The 23,326-nt window shown below is 40.8% G+C and overlaps 1 protein-coding gene across 1 annotated transcript in view; it reads left to right on the top strand.

Annotated features, from left to right (window-relative positions):
* The first annotated feature begins 5,715 nt into the window (after positions 1–5,715).
* The window catches only part of KCTD16 (potassium channel tetramerization domain containing 16), a 260,449-nt gene continuing 242,838 nt past the window's right edge, over positions 5,716–23,326 (top strand). Inside the window, exon 1 of the mRNA XM_024752426.1 lies at positions 5,716–6,547. Within this exon, the coding sequence (XP_024608194.1) occupies positions 5,716–6,547 (832 nt within the window). The remainder of the gene's footprint in view (positions 6,548–23,326) is intronic.

The following is a 23,326-nucleotide window of genomic DNA, read 5'->3' on the forward strand; positions in this document are numbered from 1 at the left end:
GTGAGTGTGTTCGTTTTTGAGTTCAGAGATTGTACTGAATTCAGCTTTGTATCTTAAGTACCTAGCACTGTGATGCATACAACATAGGGACTTAGTAAATCTGTGTGGAATGGATGAAAGGGTACCAGGAATGCAACCCTGTCTGGCAAAAGATAGTGGAATTTCTATTTTTAACCATCGTGGTATTGATTATTCTCAGTTCCCCATTCTGCCACCCATCCCCCTCACCAAAGCCTGAAATCCCCCCATTATTAAGAAATACATTTATAACAAACAATGATCTTTACCTAAAACTGCACAGCGGGAAGATGAATGATTTTGGAAGTAGAAGTGAATTTCAATCTTCGGGCATCTTCTGTAACTTCTTTGTGCCTCAGCTTGAGTCTAACAACAAACATGGCTGCTTCTACCACTATCACTGATACTGCTGTCATTTATTAAGCACTCAGCTAGAGCTAGGGAACGTGCTAGGGGTCCAACATGCAGATCATAGTATTTTATCAGCCCAGCGCACCTGGGAGGCAGGTCTTCTCATTTTCTCCGTTTTACCCTGGCTCAGAGACATTGAGTCTCCTGTCTGCTGTTACGCCACCAGTCAGGGAGAGAGGTGATGACTATGGCGGGCCCTCCATAAACAGTAGCTATTAAGATGATGGTGTTAATTCAGGAGTCCTTGGGGGCATGTAACGCAATGAGTGCACTGCATCTTAGTATGAGTAAGTTTATGAGATCAATTCCCTCCCTTATATCAAAGACAGTCAGCATAAAAGCTATCAGTGCTTGACGGGAGAGGAAACTTAAGGATGTGTTAGGGGGTGAGGCTATGGGAAGTGATCCCATTATTCCAAAATTAAAATTGTCCTTTTGAGAAAATACTCTTCAACATTCAGCTCTGGGGGTGTGTGAAAGTGGGGAACAGGAAACAGAAGCTGACACGTTTTATCAATACCACAAATTACCCATGGTGTGTCTTCATGTGCTGTGGGCTTGAATATTACAAGGAACAGGATGGAACATTCTTCCTCGCTCTTCCCTTAAGAGAAATCTGTTGCTGGATGTTCAGCCTTCGGGCTGAGTGTGGCATCCCACAGTGTTTCAGCGGAAAGCTGCCAGAAAAGAATAATCACGCTAGCAGCGTTATCTGCTGACACGAAGGACAGGAACACACTAACTGCTTAGACTTGGCTTCTTGCCTCTTGTTCAGAAACCAAACAGCCGGGATTACTGACAGCCTTCCTGAGACACCCTGGGACATACTCGATTACTCTAGCACTATTTAAATCTCTCTATATGGTGTATTGCTTTGTTTCCTCAAAGCCCACTTCTCAAGCCTTTGTATCCCAGAGACTAAAGGAATAAGGAAGAGTATGGATCAGATGTTAACCTGTGCTCTACAGAACCCGACATGAATAGGCTTAGGGCCAATGTTGACCCAAACCCCTGACGTCTCAAAAGATGAGAGGTCCAGAACCTCTCAATTTCTTGAGGCTCCAGGTAGATTAAAAAAGTAAATATGCCTAAAGAGGGCTGGCAAAACAGTTGTTTATTTTCAACAGTTTATTACAATAAATGAACTTTTTTTAGCACAAAGCAACATACAGCAATACAAGTGCGTAAAGCCTGGGATAGTTACAGTGTTCATTAAAAAATATTAAGAAATACGAGTTCGGAGTGCATTTCAGGTGGTGTGGTCACAAGGTTAAGGTCGTGTGGTGAATGTTTTATGTTCTATTTTTTTCAATCCTCAGAATGTGTCTCTGTGTGTGTAATCTCATTTCAAAAAGAAAGTTCGTGGTCAAAATTTGAGGATTGCTGGGAATGTGAGTCCCTGGCCACGTGATCTCCCTGGTTTCTCTCTTTACTCAGACCTTTCTGAGAAGCTCTGCCCCGACACTGAATGTGAACTTTTATGCGTGTGTATTCATTTCCTAGATTTCCTAAGATTCTCCAAGCAGTCCATTCTCCAAAAACATTAAAAACTACTTGTCTCAAAAATAGCCTACCCTGGGCTTCCCTGGTGGCGCAGTGGTTGAGAGTCCGCCTGCCGATGCAACGGACACGGACTCGTGCCCCGGTCCGGGAAGATCCCACATGCCGCGGAGCGGATGGGCCCGTGAGCCATGGCGGCTGAGCCTGCGCGTCCGGGGCCTGTACTCCGCAGCGGGACAGGCACTATGGAACCCAGACAAATAAACAGAGCTCCTCATTTTTGAAATTCAGATTACTCTACTTTTAAATGGCAAAAATATTTTAGCCTTTCAACTCAACTTAATGCTAAAAGCTCTTTTAAATGACTTGTTCTTTTGTTTTCAAATGTGTCATAATCTTGAAATTCTTCGTTTCTTTGCTTGCCACTTCTCCATCCCTATTCTAGAATCCATAAGGTTAAAAACAGGACATTGATCATTCTGAATAGGCAGTGGTCTAACCCCTACCCTGCTACTCCACAGCTGTGTGACCCTGTGGAAGTGCTTTCCCTCTCTGGTACTCAGTTTCCGTATCTTTAAGACAAGATAGTGATTCCATTTCACAAGTTCCTTTTATCTTTAAAAGACTATGATTTTTCTTCCTCCCATTCTTCACTTCCTGTCAGACTGCCCCCCAAATATTTTAATATCTAATCTCCAAAGCTATTGTCATGGCGTACTGGCCTACTCTCTTAGACAAAATAATTTGCTCTTAACTACAACCAAAACCAGTACTTAATAGGTATAGATTCAGACTTATTTTTTTCCCTTAACCAGATGGCAACTAAATGTTTACTTTGTCATCTTGGTGAACAGAACATTTCTGGAAATACTCAAACCACTATAAAAACTTTAAAGTAAAGGGAAAAAAAAATCTAACTTTTTGGCTCAGGTAAGTTGCCAGATACAGATTGCACTGATAGTTTGAAAACACTAGATGGCGATATGAGTGCATCAAATAACAGACACATCTTTGATTGGTCCAGCATTAAAATCCCAATGATTGAGGGCAGAACAGGTTAATACATTCGTTAAAGAAACAAAGTCAAATATAATCAGGCGTTGGAGTGTTAGCTAACACTCTGAATATGTTCAGTAATCCGGTTCTTAGTGAAAGAAAAGAGCGTTAAATTAGAAATTATTTTATACTACCGCTGAGTCTATCTTCAAGCTAATTCTTGGGGCAAGAGTTGGCCATAAACACGTGTATCCCATAAAATCTATCTAGTTCATACTTTCCTCTCCAGTTTTGGCTTTCATTTTTTAAAAATAGCAATTGTTTGGAATGGAGTGTGCCTCACATATATTATTCATTGATGAAGTACTATATTCTCATTAGGAATGTGAGTCCTAAGACGTTGGTGTTTGAAAGGGGAAATGGCTGACTTACTGTAAGCTGTTGGCTGGGCCATTATTGACTGGCAGGATCAACTGGAAGCACTTTGTTAGTGGATTAGGTTGCCCTGGAAATGCCTTCCTGAAACTCTAATGATGCACTTAAGGGAACCCTGTGGGACAGGAGTAAAATGTCTCTTTGCAGGCGAATCTTCCACCAGAGTCCTCTTGGGATGAGATGGGAGGGGGCGGGGGTACATCCAAAGAGATGCTCTGTATGGAAGCAGCCCCAGAAAAAAGGTTGCAGGTCACAATTTACATGGAAGCTAAGCTCATGACTTACTGATATAAACCCTGGGTTTTCTGAGGGTACCAGTGCTTCGTGGATTCTTTTGAAGGAGCAGCATTAATTCCAGAGAGACTGTACCTATGCATGTATGTATTTATTATTTATTTATTATTTATTTATTTATTTCCTGTGGTGGGGTGGCAGAGGGATGGAGAAGGGAAAAAACAGGTGAGGGCATCTGAGAGAACATGGTTTCATCCTCTTTGGTTGGAAAAAAGAACTACTTTGTAGCTTGAATATTGGGGGTCGTTGGGTGTGCTTTCCTTCCTTCCTTCCTTTTTTAAAAATTTTTATAAAAACAAACTTTAGAGGGGCAATTTGCCCTTCCGCAGAAATTCAGTGCACGTGCGACGGGCATGTTTGTTGATTTTTTTAAATGAAAAATCTCTGTGTTCGTCTCCACTGGGTTGGGGGCTTGTTTCTGGGGGATGGTGGTAGCGGTGGAGGTCTGAAGACAGGAGGAAAGGGCAAAGCAAAGGCCCTTGGAAACTCCAGACTTCCGGACAGGACAGGGGGTGGGGGGGGGAGTGGCTGCGCAGCGCTGCGTCCCCGCCCCGAGCCCGGAGCGCCCAGGAGTCGCGTGCTCACGGCCGGAGCGCGGCGTCCTCGTGCAGTCCTGGCGACCTGTCAGCGAGGCGGACGTGACTCGGAGCTGCCTCCGCTTTCTCCAAGCCATATTCCTTTAAGATGATGTAATAGTCATTTCCCTGGATGGTTTCTTGCCTGCACTGCTGAAACAACAGCATCCGAACTGCACTAGGAACTGTGGAACCACCCAGCTCCGCCGCCGGAGAAGCCCGAGCCCGAGCCCCCCGCTGTCATTTCGGCGCTGCGGCGGCCACCGGCTCCCACTTGGCTGGGAACATGGGAGCCCGCTTGCCCTTGCCAGCAGGTGGGGTGGCTACCTGGGACCCCAGCAGGGCACATCTGTCTTTCTTTCTGCTTCTGGGCTTTCTGAAAAGCTTCTAGGTCCCAGTACCTCTTGCAACTCTCTTCTGTTTTAAGGATTCTTTCCAAAGGTTTGATTTTTTTATTTTTTTCCTGGAGAAGCTTTGGATGAATATTTTTCTCTGCTTTGCTTCTTCAATCCAACCTCTCGTCACGGTTTAACTTTTTCGTGACTTGTTTTAACTTGAGATTGGAAGTGAATATATACACAAATGTACATTTATATAAATCTTTAAATATATATATACACACACACATATATATATGATTATTTTCTAAGAGCACATCTCTCTGGCACCCTTCATTGATACCTCTGTCCTTTACCTCTTTGGGATTTGACAAGCTCCAGACTCTGTGTGGTTGTGGATTCCGACTGCTTTGCAAATGGGTATTTCTGCGCAAGAGCTGTTTCCAGCACTCACTAAGGTAAGTTCGAGGCTTATTACTTTTCCTGTCCAGCCAGGAAAAAAAAAAAAAAAATCCCCTTTGAGAAGTTGAAAATTGCATATTCCTTTTTAATGCAGAAATCAAATAGAAATGTTTTTAATACTAAATGCTGGAGACAGAGGAATATGGATAAATATGTAGACACGAAATAGCTTGAGAGAAGCTACGATTTAGTTGAAGAATGGGTGAAATCAGTAGTTCCAGGGCTGCTTATGTAAAATAACCTCTCCCTCCCTCCCTCCCTCCCTTCCTTCCGTTCTTCCTGCTTCTCTCCTTCCCTCTTCTCTCTCCAGTGGTCTCTTTTTTTCTGACTCATGCTGGGATTGAGGAAATAATTTTCTCTCTTTTCCTTCACACAGACCTCTCAGTAACTGGAGACCTGGCCTGCCTTGCCTACTGAGCTTGGGGGAAGATTGGATGCAGATGAGTTGATTATATTCCATGAAGTAATAGCTTACCACCTGCCAGGGTTTAAACTACTTTTGCAGCATCACTTCACCTGTGGAGTCTTTGAAATTTTGCTTTCTTGGGGAAAAAACTAGGTAAGAGAAGGCCGTTTTCTTAACAAGTTAGCATCCTCTCCCTCCCTTACAAGTTGGTGCAAAAGATCAGGCTCTGACTCCATTGAACTGCACCTTCACATCAAAATAGAAGAAGAAGAAAGGGACAATGGCTCTGAGTGGAAACTGTAGTCGTTATTATCCTCGAGAACAAGGGGCTGCGGTTCCCAACTCCTTCCCTGAGGTTGTGGAGCTGAATGTTGGGGGTCAAGTTTATTTCACTCGCCATTCCACATTAATAAGCATCCCTCATTCCCTCCTGTGGAAAATGTTTTCCCCAAAGAGAGACACAGCTAACGATCTAGCCAAGGACTCCAAGGGAAGGTTTTTCATTGACAGAGATGGATTCTTGTTCCGTTATATTCTGGACTATCTCAGGGACCGGCAGGTGGTCCTGCCTGATCACTTTCCAGAAAGGGGAAGACTGAAAAGGGAAGCTGAGTACTTCCAGCTCCCAGACTTGGTCAAACTCCTGACCCCTGATGAAATCAAGCAAAGCCCAGATGAATTCTGCCATAGTGACTTTGAAGATGCCTCCCAAGGAAGTGACACGAGAATATGCCCCCCTTCCTCGCTACTCCCTGCTGACCGCAAGTGGGGTTTTATTACTGTGGGATACAGGGGGTCCTGCACCATGGGCAGAGAGGGGCAGGCAGATGCCAAGTTTCGGAGAGTTCCCCGGATTTTGGTTTGTGGAAGGATTTCCTTGGCAAAGGAGGTCTTTGGAGAAACTTTGAATGAGAGCAGAGACCCTGACAGAGCCCCAGAAAGATACACCTCCAGATTTTATCTCAAATTCAGGCATCTGGAAAGGGCTTTTGATATGTTGTCAGAATGTGGATTCCACATGGTGGCCTGTAACTCCTCAGTGACAGCGTCTTTCGTCAGCCAATACACAGATGACAAGGTCTGGTCAAGTTACACCGAGTATGTCTTCTATCGTAAGTACCACGGGTTCTTTTTGTTTTTTCATGTGTATGGATCCTCTTAACAGAAATCTGTGTCTGCATGTTCAGTTTATGTCTAAGGAATACTGTTCTGGTTCTTTTTTTTAACCCTTGAGGTACAGCTAGAAGATTAGAGGTTATAGTCAGCTTTCATGTCTTACCTAAGACGACGTTTGTTTTTCCAGTCACAGAATATTTAAAGAATATTTATAAAATATTTATTTTATAATATTTATATAAATATTTATTTAACTATTTAAAAATATTTAAAGAATCACAGAATATTTAAAGGCCTCAAACATCACAAGATGCAAATGGTATTGGTATAGGTCATATGTGGAATGAAAACAGGCATGTGTGTCTCTGTCAGATATTGAATTGTGAACATAAGAACATTAGAACTTAGCTGTTGGTCCACAGGAGGTTGATAGACTCAGAGTGGCTGAAGTACTGCTCTCTATTCTTTTATCTAACTTTGGGGTCTCTTAAGCTGGTTGCTGAAGACTGGCTTTCATGGGGGCGTTGAAAACACAAATGGATGTTGCACTGAATGACACGATCTTGGCTAGATGGCAGCCTAGACAGTCTGAAATTTGCTTTTCTAGGCTTTACAGTTTTGTGATTTGATTCCTTGGCAATTTGTACTGAGATGTGAGTTGCAGTGCAGACTTAATTAAGTCGAGCTTCATTTAGGAGTCATCTAAAAGGAATGAATCCTTGAGAACTGTCAGTCACATGCAGTCGTCTTCAGATAGCTGAGGTGATAGAGTCACTGACATAAAAGGAAAGCAGAAGGGAAAAAAGAAAGGAAACAATTGTACCTTTAAATTGTACCTTTAAAGTAAGAGTTTGTTAGAGGTCAGTCCATTTGTTTAAATGACTGTACAGAATGCTTTATTTTAAGAGATGGCATTATTCTAAAGATAAGCCATTGATCTCTGAAAGGAGAACAATCAATCAATCTGTAAAGTGTAGGGCTTGATGAACTGCTGATTTTCAACAGGTCTGGGAGTTGGGTGAAGTGAATGCCATAAGAAATATGTTTCCAGTTTTTCTCTGTTCTTATTTTAAGGCAAATCCATAAATTTTGAGGATTAAAATATCTAAATGTCTTTACACATAAAGATACGACTGAATTTCCTGGACTGGTTTTTGCCTACAGTTGTGTTTATTCGTTTGGAGATGGTGCTGGGAACCTTGGTGACAAGGCCTGTGGGAAGCCGAGTTGCTCTCTACTGGGTTATCACACGTTTGGTTTTTGGAAGTGAAGACAAATGGATTGTGTAGAAAGAACAGCCTGTGTAGAAAAGTGAAATCAGCCAGCAGTTCAGTAGCGTTCTCATGTGTTGGAACAAGCATTATTTGGTCCAGTATCCCTACCTATGGCCTTTATCTGTAATCTGTACCTTCCTCTATGTTGGAACTTAGTTGCCAGATTCTGCTTTCTTCCTTCTGGTGAATTTTCCACTAGTATAGAGATAAGGCTTTAGCTTTTTAGCTTTCTACAAAGGAGTGTGACATTATCTGTGATTCTGTAGAATAAATATCTTCTAACTTTTTGGGGAAAACATGCATCATAGAGTTTAAATCTAGGTATGTGATATTTACCTTGTTCTCCAATTTCTAATATTTGAAAACAGCCTCTTAAGAAGCTTCAGTCAAATAAAAGAAAACCTACCAACCATAGCCCCTCAAAAAGACTACACTTGATTCTAATCACTTGCTCATCTAAATGATACCCAGAACCTGAGCGTATTTGCCTACTAGCTCAGTGACATTTCTGTGTTCATCCAAGACTCATCCATATAATACTATGTCCCTTTTAGATTGCTCTCAACAGACTCTGTTCTTTGATCATATAATCGCTTCTTTCTCTTTTGGGTTGCTGAGAGGTTGCCAAGGTTTGCTCTCCGTCACTCCATGGACAGGCTAGCACAAACGTACAGCAACTTCATGTTGCACAGCACATGTACTGCATATGATATACTTGCACTTTGTACGTAACAACCAGAGCTAAGTGTTAACTCTTCCTCTGTCTTAGGATCAATAAAACTGGCTACTGTCTTTCTAAGGTGCATGACAGCTTCCGTGCAGCTGCTTAGGTATAATTATTTAATTAGAAGCTGCCAACTGTGCCTCTATAACCAAATTCGTCAAGCTGTTGTGCTCAGGTTAATGGGACAAAACTACAGGAGGTGCTCTAAAGCTTGTACGCAAAGATGCTCCGAGCCCTGCCAATCAACCAACTGTGAGCACCAAGCCACCTCTCGCTTTGCAGAGGGTGTGGAGCCCAGAAGCCACCACCTGCCAGCCAGATCCGAAGGGGCAGTGTGTGTCTCTGGTGAGCACCTCCCCCAACCTCAAAGAAACCAACCAACCAACCAACTAACAGAAAAGATGCTCTTTGCCGGGGGACTCAACTTCCTCCTATGTTGTAAAAATATCTGTAGATAAAGATATAGATACGTAGTGACAAACTTCTTAGGTGCAAGTAATTAACTCCAAGCAATTAGACTCTTCTAATAACCAAGGGATAATGCAGAGTCACTTTGTCTGGATCCAGATCACAGTAAAAAATGAACAGCAAGAAATTAGTACATTACATATGGTGGTTGACAGTCATGGGGAAAGACCCCTTCTTCCTCTGTTTGCCTAATTTTCTTCCAGGTTTTCCAAGGGGACATTGGGAAATCTGTCAGTTATTAGCAGGTTAGATTCTTGCCTCATTCAGTCTTCACGTGGACCTAGAATTGATGGTCAACATCAGGCAGTTCTGACTGAGTGTTTCGTTGTTGCAGAACTATGAACAGTTAAAGTCAACCCATGTTTGTGTGTGTTCAAAAGGGCAGCAAGAAAGGTGTTTGTCTACGTTGCGTACGCACCAAAATATGTGAGATACTGTGGATCTCACTGGATTCACTTATCAGCAACTGAAAAAATGTGAGCGATATAGCAAGTAAAGAAATGTCTGTCCTAGGATTGCCTCACGAAGTATTTTAATTAAAAAAAACGAGAAGGTACTTTTCCACCTTTCTCACCCAACTAGGTAAATAATTCCCTCTGTTTTCTCTCCAAGTGTTATGTGGAAGGCAATATCATAAACATCAGAGGATGCCTTCTTGATTCACCTCTAGATGAAATGAGAGCTAAGTAATTTGGCAACGAGAAGTCCTGATATTGAACTCAATAGCCATTCACACCACTTAAGAACAAAATCACAGGTGTGGGAAATAAATGAACCTCTTATTAGCCCTCTTCCAGTGCCCTAGGGAAGCTTGCTCTTGGTTGGAGAAAATTAAGTACATTTCCTTAATCCTACTCATGAGTGAGTTACTTCAGACAAGTGCCTGAAACCATTCAGATTCAAAGGCATTTGCCTCTAATAGAACTGTGATAACATGACCACAAATAGGGAGTTTAATTCATTAGATCCAAAAACATAAACTATGAGTTCTGTGAATTACGGAGACACCAATTCATTGCCTTTTCAACAGATTACTGCTTGTAGGTGCATTTTAACCTTTTTTCTCTTTACTTGGTTTTCTTAAATGTAAAGGGTTGTTTCCACAAAAGTTTCTAATTTGCTTTATATACGCAGTATGTATCTTCAGGGTGGTTGATTGAGATGGAGTGTTGGAGAAAAGTAGATCAGGAAATGACTTCTCACTTAGAATTCAGCTGCATGATCTTGTATTGGGAAGAAATGGTGGTTCTGGCCATTGTGAATAACTTACCCAAAAGCTTCCATAAGAGGGTGTGTTTTTAAAGGAAAACAGGTGGAAAAGCATCTATCTTGAAATGATTCTAGCTCTTTTTTTCCTATTTCCTCAAAAGTTACCAATGATAACTTCAATTTTTATTGTGCATGGAAATATGATGTTGGCACATTCAAAATGAAGCCACGGAACAATGAAGTCCAAACTGTGAGGGTCTGGTCTTTACCACACCTGCCTCTCCTCTTTCTGTGATGTTTTTCTGTCTTTTCCATCTAAGATGTTCTCTGTTCCTCTTCCTTTAGTCATTCCTGCTGTCAAGTTCTCTCTCTATGCCATAATCAAGACGTCAGTAAAAATTCTGTTCTGTCATTTTATTTAGAATATTTTCAAGGCACGGTGTTACTTTTCTTCAGAGGATTTTATACATAAGAAACCTTTTAATAACTGTGGATCCAGTGACTTTGTATCCCAAAGGGAGTGTTGTTAAGACTTGAGCCTTGTTAATTTATAATTTAAATATATAGCATAATCTAAGTATAAGGCTTCATCATGAAGTTGGTTTAGACCCTGCTTGGGCACATATTGGATGGTGATGATGATGATAAAAGAAAGGGGTAGTGGGTATCATTTTTTCTTATCTCTTTAAGATGCTCTTCTCCGACCGTTGGGCTCAACGTAACGGGGATGTAAGCGTGTTAGTAAAATATTCTATTATGCCATTTTCACTTTCATGCCAAACAAGGTATATTACCTGAGCCCAGTTCCTTGTAGGAGATGATTTGAATCATTTCTTCCTAGGTCTCTGGCATCCTGAATGAATTTGGCAGCAAGGGAAGTGTCAGTATGTAGGCAGAAAGGGGGAGATCTCTGTGATTGCCCCCAAGTACCTCAATATATTAAAAACGTATGTATATGATTGGAAAGAGAAGACCAAATGATTTTGATAGTCTAAGGAGGTTTAGATCTCACCAAAGGAATTAGAGATAGAAATAGCTGAGAATGTACCACAGAGCTCCATTTGGAACACCTCCAAACACAAAGCATGGAGAGGAGTGACTGGGCATAGAAGAGAGTGCCAGTCTGATGCACAGAAAACAGTTCTTCAGAAATGCAGAGGTGATGCTCAGTCTCTGCATCATAGCTGACTATTGCTCTTTTTCTTTGGTCTTTGCTCTAGCTTTCCTCAAATACTGCGTTTCTTGGCAAGTCAGCTAAAACATGTTAGTATGGAAATTTTCAAACACATCCAAATGTAGAGAAACCCAGCTCCAAAAATTACAGAGATCATTACAAGACTCATCTTGGTTCATGTATATTCCTACCTACTTTCTCCTCTGTCTGCACTGGATTCTTTTGAAACAAATTATAGAAGTCAGTCATTTCATTCATCCACAAACACTATACTGTATGTTTCCAAAATAAAATGAATTTTAAGATACGTAACAATACCATTATCACATACAAAATTAATAATTCTTTCATATCTTCTAATACCTAGTTGGTGTTCAGACTTCTTTGATTTTCTCACAATATTATTTTTAAAGTTGTCAAACTCTTGTTTGAATCAAGAGTCAAATGAGGTCCATCCATTATCTTTTATTGCTATTTATTTTCTCTTTCAAAATTAAAAAAATAGGGCTTCCCTGGTGACGCAGTGGTTGAGAGTCCGCCTGCCAATGCGGGGGACACGGGTTTGTGCCCCGGTCTGGGAGGATTCCACATGCCGCGGAGCGGCTGGGCCCGTGGGCCATGGCCGCTGAGGCTGCGCATCGGGAGCCTGTGCTCCGCAGCGGGAGAGACCACAACAGTGAGAGGCCCGCATTCCGCAAAAAAAAAAAAAAAAAAAATTAAAAAAAGATTGCATATGGCATATACGACAAAGTGGCAAAAATCTTAAATCTCTTTTAATTTCTCCCTCCCTCCCTCCTTTTCCCTTGCTCCCTTTTTCTCTCTCTCCCTCTTTCTTTCTTTTCTTTTTCAATCTGTTTGTTTGAAGAAACCAAGTTATTTGTCGTGGCGAATGTCTGGCACTCTGGGTTTCGCTCATCCATCTCTGTGATCTCTGTGATTTTATTGACACATTTTTTTTCTTACCCCTGTATTTTCTGTAAATTTGTTAGCGCTAAACACCAGATTCTAAGGCTTGATCAGATTCTTGCAAGAAAACTTCACAAGCGTTGGCAGGTCCATTTTTAATTTGCTTTGACAGACTGAAATGCTATCTGCTTTGGAGGCAAGGGAGGGACCTCTCATTGTTCGTTTTTCTTTTTTTTTTAATAAAATTTTCCATTTAAAAAATTTTTATTTGTTTTATTTATTTATTTTTGACTGTGTTGGGTTCTTTGTTGCCGAGTGTGGGCTTTCTCTAGTTGTGGCGACTGGGGGCTACTCTTCGTTGCAGTGCGCGGGCTTCTCATTGCGGTGGCTTCTCTTGTTGTGGAGCACGGGCTCTAGGTGCACAGGCTTCAGTAGTTGTGGTGCGTGGGCTCAGTAGTTGTGGCTCACGGGCTCTAGAGCGCAGGCTCAGTAGTTGTGGCACACGGGCTTAGTTGTTCCGCGGCATGTGGGATCTTCCCAGATCAGAACTTGAACCCGTGTCCCCTGCATTGGCAGGCAGATTCTTAACCACTGCGCCACCAAGGAAGCCCTGTTAGTTTTTTCATGATCATCATATGGACAAATAGCAATTGGGATCTGTTCTCTCCATTGTTCAAGTTGATTCTGACGATACAGCAGGCAGTAAAAGAGGCTCCAGTTTTTCCTTCTAGTCATCCAAGAACTATCTAGTATTCCACTGCTGTTCTTGTCATTAGGCCGGGCTACCATCAGGGGTGCAGTGAACCTACCAAGATGTGCACTGGCTCCTGTTGACTGGGAGGAAGAATCATTCTGAGTGGGAAAGTTTGCCTCCTGGCTATTCTAATTTTGTATTCTGGGATTCTTTAAACTGCGGAATGTCCACTGAACTCATCGTGTACATTCTCAAACCTCTTCTCTCCTAGTGTTCCTTATCTCAGTAAATGGATTCATCTGTTGCCCGGTTCCCCAGGGAGGAATAAAACCTGAGTGACTCTTCTTTCTCCCTAACCACTTCTCCAGTCTCCAAGTCCTATTGGTTCTTTTCCTTCATCCGTCTCTAATCCGTCCATTTCTTCCCGTCTCCACTGATGCTACCGAGCCCACTGGCATTGCTTTTCTAGATTACTGCAAAGAAACTGAAACTGTCCTTCCCACCCACATCTGGTGTTGTCCCCTTTGGGTCTCTTCTTCCTGCTGCAAAAATGGTGAGATTTCTAAAATGTGAGCCTGACCATGTCACTCCTTAACATGAATCACAGCTCTTGGTGGAATGACCTCTGCTTCTGTCCTTAGCCTCTTCTGTTGCCCTCGCACCCGTTACATTTTTAACCTCAGCTCTACCCCATTTCTTTTAGCTCTTCAATGCTGTTATACACTTGCTTCTTCAGTTTCGTACATAATGTTCCCTCTGCCTGGAACTGTGCCTTCACCTGCTTTGATTACATACTTCAGGTCCCAATCTAGAGGTTCCTTTTATGGGAAGCCTTTCTAGCCCACCATATCTAGATTAGGCACCTCTTATCTTTGCTCCATAGGATCCTATTTTCCATTACTGTGGCACAAATAGTACTGTATTATACTTTCTTATTTAACTGTTTCTGTAACATTAGACTGCAAGCTCCGTGAAGGTAGGAACTGTGTCGGTCACTTTCATCATGATATACCTGGCACAGAACCTGGCAAAAAGGTAGGCACTCCATAAATATTTCTCAAAGAAGGAAACTAAATGCCCACTGCAGACTTTTGTTATGGTCATAGGTGCCACTGTCTTGCATATACCATTACATTATCTCAACAGAACTAGAGAGCAATGATGGTGTGATTGCTCTGGTGTGATTGGTAATAATGATGGCATTTCCTAACGTCCACTGAGTTCTTCAGGTGCTTGGCTAAGCACTTTGTTAGAATTTTATTTTATTTATTTTTTTATACAGCAGGTTCTTATTAGTTATCCATTTTAAGCACATCAGTGTATACATGTCAATCCCAATCTCCCAATTCATCCCCCCCCACCCCACCCTCAGCCACTTTCCCCTCTTGGTGTCCATACATTTGTTCTCTACATCTGTGTCTCAATTTCTGCCCTGCAAACTGGTTCATCTGTACCATTTTGCTAGGTTCCACATATATGCATTAATATACGATATTTGTTTTTCTCTTTCTGACTTCACTCTGTATGACAGTCTCTAGATCCACGTCCCTACAAATGACACAATTTCGTTCCTTTTTATGGCTGAGTAATATTCCATTCTGTATATGTGCCGCATCTTCTTTATCCATTCATCTGTCAGTGGGCATTTAGGTTGCTTCCATGACCTGGCTATTGTAAATAGTGCTGCAATGAACATTGGGGTGCATGTGTCTTTTTGAATTATGGTTTTCTCTGGGTATATGCCCAGTAGTGGGATTGCTGGGTCATATAGTAATTGTACTTTTAGTTTTTTAAGGAATCTCCATACTGATCTCCATAGTGGCTGTATCAATTTACATTCCCACCAACAGTGCAAGAGGGTTCTTCTCTCCACACCCTCTCCAGCATTTGTTGTTTGTAGATTTTCTGATGATGCCTATTCTAACTGGCGTGAGGTGATACCTCATTGTAGTTTTGATTTGCATTTCTCTAATAATTAGTGATGTTCAGTAGCTTTTCAATGTGCTTCTTGGCCATCTGTATGTCTTCTTCACAGAAATGTTTATTTAAGTCTTCTGCCCATTTTTGGATTGGGTTCTTTGTTTTCTTTAATATTGAGCTGCATGAGCTGTGTATATATTTTGGAAATTAATCCTTTGTCCATTGATTCAGTTGCAAATATTTTCTCCCATTCTGAGGGTTGTCCTTTCCTCTTGTTTGTAGTTTCCTTTGCTTTACAAAGCTTTTAAGTTTCATTAGGTCCCGTTTGTTTATTCTTGTTTTTATTTCCATTACTCTAGGAGGTGGATCAAAAAAGATCTTGCTGTGATTTATGTCAAAGAGTGTTCTTCCTCCATTTTCCTCTAAGAGTTTTACAATGTCTGGTCTTACATTTAGGTCTCTAATGCATTTGGAGTTTATTCTTTTGTATAGTGATAGGGAGTGTTCTAATTTCATTCTTTTACATGTAGCTGTCCAGTTTTCCCAGCACCACTAAATGAAGAGACTGTCTTTTCTCCATGGTATATCCTTGCCTCCTTTGTCATAGATTAGTTGACCATAGTGTGTGGGTTTATCTGTGGGCTTTCTATCCTGTTCCATTGATCTATATTTCTGTTTTTGCGCCAGTACCATATTGTCTTGATTACTGTAGCTTTGTAGTATAGTCTGAAGTCAGGGAGCCTGATTCCTCCAGCTTGGTTTTTTTCCCTCAAGACTGCTTTGGCTGTTTGGGTCTTTTGTGTTTCCATGCAAATTTTAAGATTTTTTGTTCTAGTTCTGTAAAAAAATGCCATTGGTAATTTGATAGGGATTGCATTGAATCTGTAGATTGCTTTGAGTAGTATCGTCATTTTCACAATATTGATTCTTCCAATCCAAGAAAATGGTATATCTCTCCATCTGTTTGTGTCATCTTTGATTTCTTTTATCAGTGTCTTATAGTTTTCTGAGTGCAGGTATCTTACCTTCTTATGCAGGTTTATTCCTAGGTATTTTATTCTTTTTGTTGCAATGGTAAATGGGAGTGTTTCCTTAATTTCTCTTTCTGATCTTTCTTTGTTAGTGTATAGGAATGCAAGAGATTTCTGTGCATTAATTTTGTACCCTGCAACTTTACCAAATTCATTGATTAGCTCTAGTAGTTTTCTGGTGGCATCTTTAGGATTCTGTATGTATAGTATCATGTCATCTGAAAACAATGACAGTTTTACTTCTTCTTTTCCAATTTGTTTTCCTTTTATTTCTTTTTCTTCTCTCTTTGCCGTGGCTAGGACTTCCAAAACTATGTTGAATGATAGTGGCGAGAGTGGGTATCCTTGTCTTTTTCCTGATCTTAGAGGAAATGGTTTCAGTTTTTCACCATTGAGAATGATGTTTCCTGTGGGTTTGTCATATATGGCCTTTATTATGTTGAGGTAGGTTCCCTCTCTGGCCACTTTCTGGAGAATTTTTATCATAAATGGGTGTTGAATTTTTTCAAAAGCTTTTTCTGCATCTATTGAGATGATCATATGGTTTTTCTTCTTCAGTTTGTTAATATGGTGTATCACATTGATTGATTTGCATATATTGAAGAATCCTTGCATCCCTGGGATAAATTCCACTTTATCATGGTGTATAATCCTTTTAATGTATTGTTGGATTCTGTTTGCTAGTATTTTGTTGAGGATTTTTGCATCTATATTCATCAGTGCTATTGGTCTGTAATTTTCTTTTTTTGTAGTATCTCTTTCTGGTTTTTGTATCTGATGGTGGCCTCGTAGAATGAGTTTGGGAGTGTTCCTTCTTCTGCAATTTTTTGGAAGAGTTTGAAAAGGATGGGTGTTAACTCTTCTCTAAATGTTTGATAAAATTCACCTGTGAAGCCATCTGGTCCTGGACTTCTGTTGGTTGGAAGATTTTTAATCACAGTTTCAATTTCATTACTTGTGATTGGTCTGTTCATATTTTCTATTTCTTCCTGGTTCAGTCATGGAAGGTTATACCTTTCTAAGAATTTGTCCATTTTTCCAGGTTGTCCATTTTATTGGCATAGAGTTGCTTGTAGTAGTCTCTTATGATGCTTTGTATTTCTGCAGTGTCTGTTGTAACTTCTTTTTCATTTCTAATTTTATTGATTTGAGTCCTCTCCCTCTTTTTCTTGATGAGTCTGGCTAATGGTTTATCAATTTCATTTATCATCTCAAAGAACTGGCTTTTAGTTTTATTGATCTTTGCTACTGTTTTCTTTGTTTCTATTTCATTTTTTTCTGCTCTGATCTTTATGATTTCTTTCCTTCTGCTGACTTTGGGTTTTGTTTGTTCTCCTTTCTTTAGTTCCTTTAGGTGTAAAGTTAGATTGTTATTTGAGATTTTTCTTGTTTCTTGAGATAGGCTTGTATTGCTATAAACTTCCCTCTTAGAACTGCTTTTGCCGCATCCCATTGGTTTTGGATCGTCATGTTTTCATTCTAACTTGTCTCTAGGTGTTTTTTGATTTCCTCTTTGATTTCTTCAGTGATCTCGTGGTTATTTAGTCACATATTGTTTAACCTTCATGTGTTTGTGTTTTTTATGTTTTTTTCCCCTGTAATTGATTTCTAATCTCATAGCGTTGTGGTCAGAAAAGATTCTTGATATGATTTCAATTTTCTTAAATTTACCAAGGCTTGATTTGTGACCCAAGATGTGATCTATCCTGGAGAATGTTCCGTGTACACTTGAGAGGAAAGAGTAATCTGCTGTTTTTGGTTGGAATGTCCTATAAATATCAATTAAATCTATCTGGTCTATTGTGTCATTTAAAGCTTGTGTTTCCTTATTAATTTTCTGTCTGGATGATCTGTCCATTGGTGTAAGTGAGGTGTTAAAGTCCCCCGTTATTATTGTGTTAGTGTTGATTTCCTCTTTTATAGCTGTTAGCAGTTGCCTTATGTATTGAGGTGCCCCTATGTTGGGTGCGTATTTATTTATAATTGTTATATCTTCTTCTTGGATTGATCCCTTGATCATTATGTAGTGTCCTTCCTTGTCTCTTGTAACATTCTTAGTTTAAAGTCTATTTTATCTGATATGAGTATTGCTACTCCAGGTTTCTTTTGATTTTCATTTTCATAGAATATCTTTTTCCATCCCCTCACTTTCAGTCTGTATGTGTCCCTAGGTCTGAGATGGGTCTCTTGTAGACAGCATATATATGGGTCTTGTTTTTGTATCCATTCTGCGAGCTTGTGTCTTTTGGTTGGAGCATTTAATCCATTCACGTTTAAGATAATTATTTTTATGTATGTTCCTCTTACCATTTTCTTAATTGTTATGTGTTTGTTTTTGTAGGTCCTTTTCTTCTCTTGTGTTTCCCACTTAGAGAAATTCCTTAGCATTTGTTGTAGAGCTGGTTTCGTGGTGCTGAATTCTCTTAGCTTTTGCTTGTCTGTAAAGCTTTTGATTTCTCCATCGAATCCGAATGAGATCCTTGCTGGGTAGAGTAATCTTGGTTTTACGTTTTTCCCTTTCATCACTTTAAGTATATCATGCCACTCCTTTCTGGCTTGTAGAGTTTCTGCTGAGAAATCAGCTGTTAACCTTATGGGAGTTCCCTTGTATGTTATTTGTCATTATTCCCTTGTTGCTTTTAATAATTTTTCCTTGTATTTAATTTTTGTCAGTTTGATTACTATGTGTCTCGGCATGTTTTTCCTTGGGTTTATCCTGCCTGGGACTCTCTGCACTTCCTGGACTTGGGTGGCTATTTCTCTTCCCATGTTAGGAAAGTTTTTGACTATAATCTCTTCAAATATTTTCTTGGGTCCTTTGTCTCTCTCTTCTCCTTCTGGGACCCCTATAATGTGAATGTCATTGCATTTAATGTTGTCCCAGAGGTCTCTTAGGCTGTCTTCATTTCTTTTCATTCTTTTTTCTTTATTCTGTTCTGTAGCAGTGAATTCCACCATTCTGTCTTCCAGGTCACTTCTCAGTTCTTCTGCCTCAGTCATTCTGCTATTTATTCCTTCTCATGTGTTTTTCATTTCAGTTATTGTATTGTTCATCTCTGTTTGTTTGTTCTTTAATTCTTCTAGGTGTTTGTTCTGTAATTCTTCTAAGTCTTTGTTAAACATTTCTTGCCTCTTCTTGATCTTTGCCTCCATTCTTTTTCTGAGGTCCTGGATCATCTTCACTATCATTATTCTGAATTCTTTTTCTGGAAGTTTGCCTATCTCCACTTTATTTAGTTGTGTTTCTGAGGTTTTATCTTATTCCTTCATGTGGTACAAAGTCCTCTGCCTTTTCATTTTGTCTGTCTTTCTGTGAATGTGGTTTTCCTTCCACAGACTGCAGAATTGTAGTTCTTCTTGCTTCTACTGTCTGCCCTCTCAGGGTTAAGCACTTTACATACAAATTGGAATTCTCCCTGAAAGATGCTCTGCTCTTAACACCTGCACAAAGATTCTAGCTCTGGGGAACTGAGAAAAACACTTTTTCAGCAGCGAAGTCTCCTGTGCTTTCCTTTTAGTTGATTCACCTAAGCAGGAGCAAATTGAAGCTGGGAGGGGGTGGGTGGGCAGCATTTAAGGAACAACCCTAGGAGGGACTTGGGATTCAGAAAAGTGCTGCAAAATTGAGAGAATAATTTCAATAGGCGAAGAGCTCTGCTAGAATGCAAAGTGTGCTGTGAGGCTGACCAGGTTGCCTTCTTAATCTTCTTACTGCTAAAGGATTCTATCGATATTTCCTCCTTCCCTCCCTTCTTACCCCGTTAGCTATCATTCCTTAATGCCAGAGGCAACATAACATGGTGGTTTAGAGCCTGGGTGTTGGAGCCCACACTGCTTGAGTTTGAATTTCTAGCTGTTTGATCACCTGCAAATCACTTGACTTCCATGCCTCAGTTTCCTCACCTGGAAAATGGAGACGGTAACAGTGGTACTTGCCTCATAGGGTTGTTACGAGAATCCAATAGGTTGCTATATATAAAGTGCTGATGACAGCACCTGGCACCCAGGCAATGCTATGGAAATGTTAATAAATAATTTCAAGGACCTCTGAGAATACTGACATGACAAGATACAGGTCCTTCCTATAAAAAACTTACCTGATTCTTTATAATAGTCCTCTTGGATACTTTGTTCAGTCTGTTGATTCTATGCATGTTAAAAAAACAAACAAAAACATCTAGAAGTAACTTTTAAAGAGGAAATTCAAGCTATTGATTTTAATTGAATCTGAATAAACATAAAAGTAAATCCTTCAGAAAGCTTCCAATTGCAGTAACTCTTTTCTTCCCCCTGGCTATTCCGTAATGCAAGTCATTAATAATGGCTTTTCTCCCTACCTTATTTTCAACTTGTGGTTTTTCAGAACCTGGGAGAATATGTGGTAGCATTGAAAATTAAGAATATAATTTAAATTATATATTCAGTCACTGCAGAATTAGAATAACCTTTTAGGAATCTCAGCCTAGAGAGAATTCTCCTTCATGGTGACAGAAAATGGTTACTGAGTACACCTCCGACAATAAGATCATTTAAATTGCTCCAGAAATGAAAACAAGACATGTTTCTTCACACCATGAGTAGCTATTCTGTGTGGCTTTGAATGGAAACAAGATTGCTAATGGGGGCTGTTGCTGCGTGACCCAGTCAAAAGCTGCCCCATGTGAAGAAATTCATACTTTTCTACTTTCATTCATCTATCCCATTCTGAAGCAGAAAGTTCTAATAATTTCCACACCCCCGTTTACAGTGACCTTTTATTCTGAGTGTATCTGATATAATGTGATGGTGAAGTAGTTACATTGATGAAAATAGGAGGTGACCCATTCTTTATATATAACTTGGTGCACAAGAGACTTTGGGGCTGCTGTATGTTGTGTTTTAGACAATATTGTAGACTATGGACTGACACTGCTAGGCCACTACATAGAGAAAAGGAGAGCTAGGCTCTGGTAACGGTGATTTTTCTGTGAAGGGAGCTTTCTGTGTGTGGAGCAGCAGAGAAATTCTAGTGACTGGGATAAGGGAAATGGGGTGTATGACTGTTAGAGTGTGGCAGAGGCATAAAATCAAAACCAAGGGAGTACTCCAGACTTGGGGAAATGTTGCAGAGCCCTTGACAGAGGAAGAGCTGGCCAACAATGAGAAGCGCATCGAGCACTGGCCAGGCATCACGGCTCATTTTCTTACAGTGTTAAGCATTCAGTTTTGTCAGGTGGAGAAATTTTCCTATGGGCACGTGTTTGCACATTTACACTGAAAATGCAAATGGAAAATAAGATTCCGTTTGCACTAATTTGCTTTCTAGCCAACTAGGTGAAATCTCGTTTTTTCTTTAACCAGAGGGATACCTGTGTGGAGTTGTACATCTTGCGAAGCTGCCGTGAAATAGCACGATGTTCATTCCTATTTGCATAAGAAAAGCATGAAGCATGCCTTAGAAAATAGCAGAGTTGCTCGGCTTTTCTGGATAAATCCTCCTGTGGTCTGGAGCAGTAATGACTAATGCTATAATGTGTGATGCTTTAAAATTTTAAAGGCCATTTTCAGGTCTTTGGATGCTCAGTAATGTAAAATATTTATTTGGGAAGATCTGATTGCTTCATACTCACTGAGGACCTGTCTTATATAAAGTACCTTTTCTGTTTTTTGTAGGGTCGTCCAGATGAGTTAGGTAGCAGATATCCTATCTGTATGCAAAGAATTGAGATCCTAATTCACAAAGTCCTCATGCTCACGATTTTCTAGTACTTCTCCGCAATCTGCCAGGGAAGTGATTCACAATGTGCACGGGGCCTCATGGACTGGAAGCTGAAGGCCCTTCCAGCCTTTCATCATCTGCATCCTTTTACACAGACAAAAAATAAAACATAGCATGATGTGTTTTATACCAAGATGGTGCCATCCCTTCATCAGAATGACCTCCTTTAATAGGCAGAGTCCATCCCACCTCTGTTGCTTGTACAGAATTCTGATCGCTACCTTCTGGCCATGCAAATACATGCCAGGCCCTGGGATGTTGCTATGCCTTTGCTTTTGTGTGTGTTAGGTTCCTAAACCTCTCTGCAATGGTTGGCTTATACATTCCTTCTAGAATATATTTTGAACACCTACTGTGCACCTGAGGCTGCACGCAGTTCCAGGGATTCACCTGTGAATGAGAAGCATATGGTCAGTGTTCTCATGGAGCACATTGTTTAGGGAGAGATTAGACTAGTAAATGGGTAATTTCAATCTTGTGTGATGGGTAAGTGTAAATTGATTTGAGGATAGAGAGGGGACTTTTTTTGTGTGTGTGTGGTATGCGGGCCTCTCACTGCTGTGGCCTCTCCCGTTGCGGAGCACAGGCTCCGGATGCGCAGGCTCAGCGGCCATGGCTCACGGGCCCAGCCGCGCTGCAGCACGTGGGATCTTCCCGGACCGGGGCACGAACCCACGTCCCCTGCATCGGCAGGCGGACTCTCAATCACTGCGCCACCAGGGAAGCCCTGTAGTCTCTTTTTATAATGATTCTCAAAATGGTGTCATGATCATTATTTTAACCTCTTTCCTTTTTTTTTTTTCGGTATGCGGGCCTCTCACTGCTGTGGCCTCTCCCGTTGCGGAGCACAGGCTCCGGACGCACAAGCCCAGCGGCCATGGCTCACGGGCCCAGCCGCTCCACGGCACGCGGGATCCTCCCGGACCAGGGCACGAACCCGTGTCCCCTGCATCGGCAGGCGGACTCTCAACCACTGCGCCACCAGGGAAGCCCATGATTATTATTTTAACGTTAAGGATTACTGATTTGCCTTGCCAATGTCATGCATAACTCTTTTTCAGTAACTACCCCAGTGCTGAACACACAGAAGGTGCTCATTAAGCATCTGTGGAATGAATAAATAAATTCATAACACCACATTTTATTTTTTAATTTGTTTGCCACACAACAAACAAGCTCCCCAACCAGGGATTGAACCCAGGCCTCGGCAACGAAAGCTCAGAGTTCTAACCACTGGACTGCAAGGGAATTCCCCATAAGACCACATTTTAAAGAATATTAATTTTATTCTAAAGAAGTAAAATTTAAAAGAAATAAAATTTAGAGAAATAAAAAGTGAAATGTAAAATGAATGAAATGTGAAATGAATGAAAATATCAGATTTACTTGATACTTACTTTTAACCATGGATGTGCACCCCTATGAACGACAGTGAAAATATGGTTGAGTACAGTAAAAGCATCAGACCTATCTGGATAAAAACCTTAGTTCCGTCCGTTCCTACCAGGGCACTCTTGGGAGAGTGTCTTAACCTCTTGATACCTCAGAACACTCATCTCTAAAAGGGGAACATGGAAGCTTCTCTCATGGCGGTACTATAAGGATTAAGCCAAGGTC

The sequence above is a fragment of the Neophocaena asiaeorientalis genome, unplaced genomic scaffold (assembly GCF_003031525.2).
Source record: "Neophocaena asiaeorientalis asiaeorientalis breed wild unplaced genomic scaffold, Neophocaena_asiaeorientalis_V1.1 scaffold204, whole genome shotgun sequence".
NCBI classification, from domain to species: domain Eukaryota; kingdom Metazoa; phylum Chordata; class Mammalia; order Artiodactyla; family Phocoenidae; genus Neophocaena; species Neophocaena asiaeorientalis.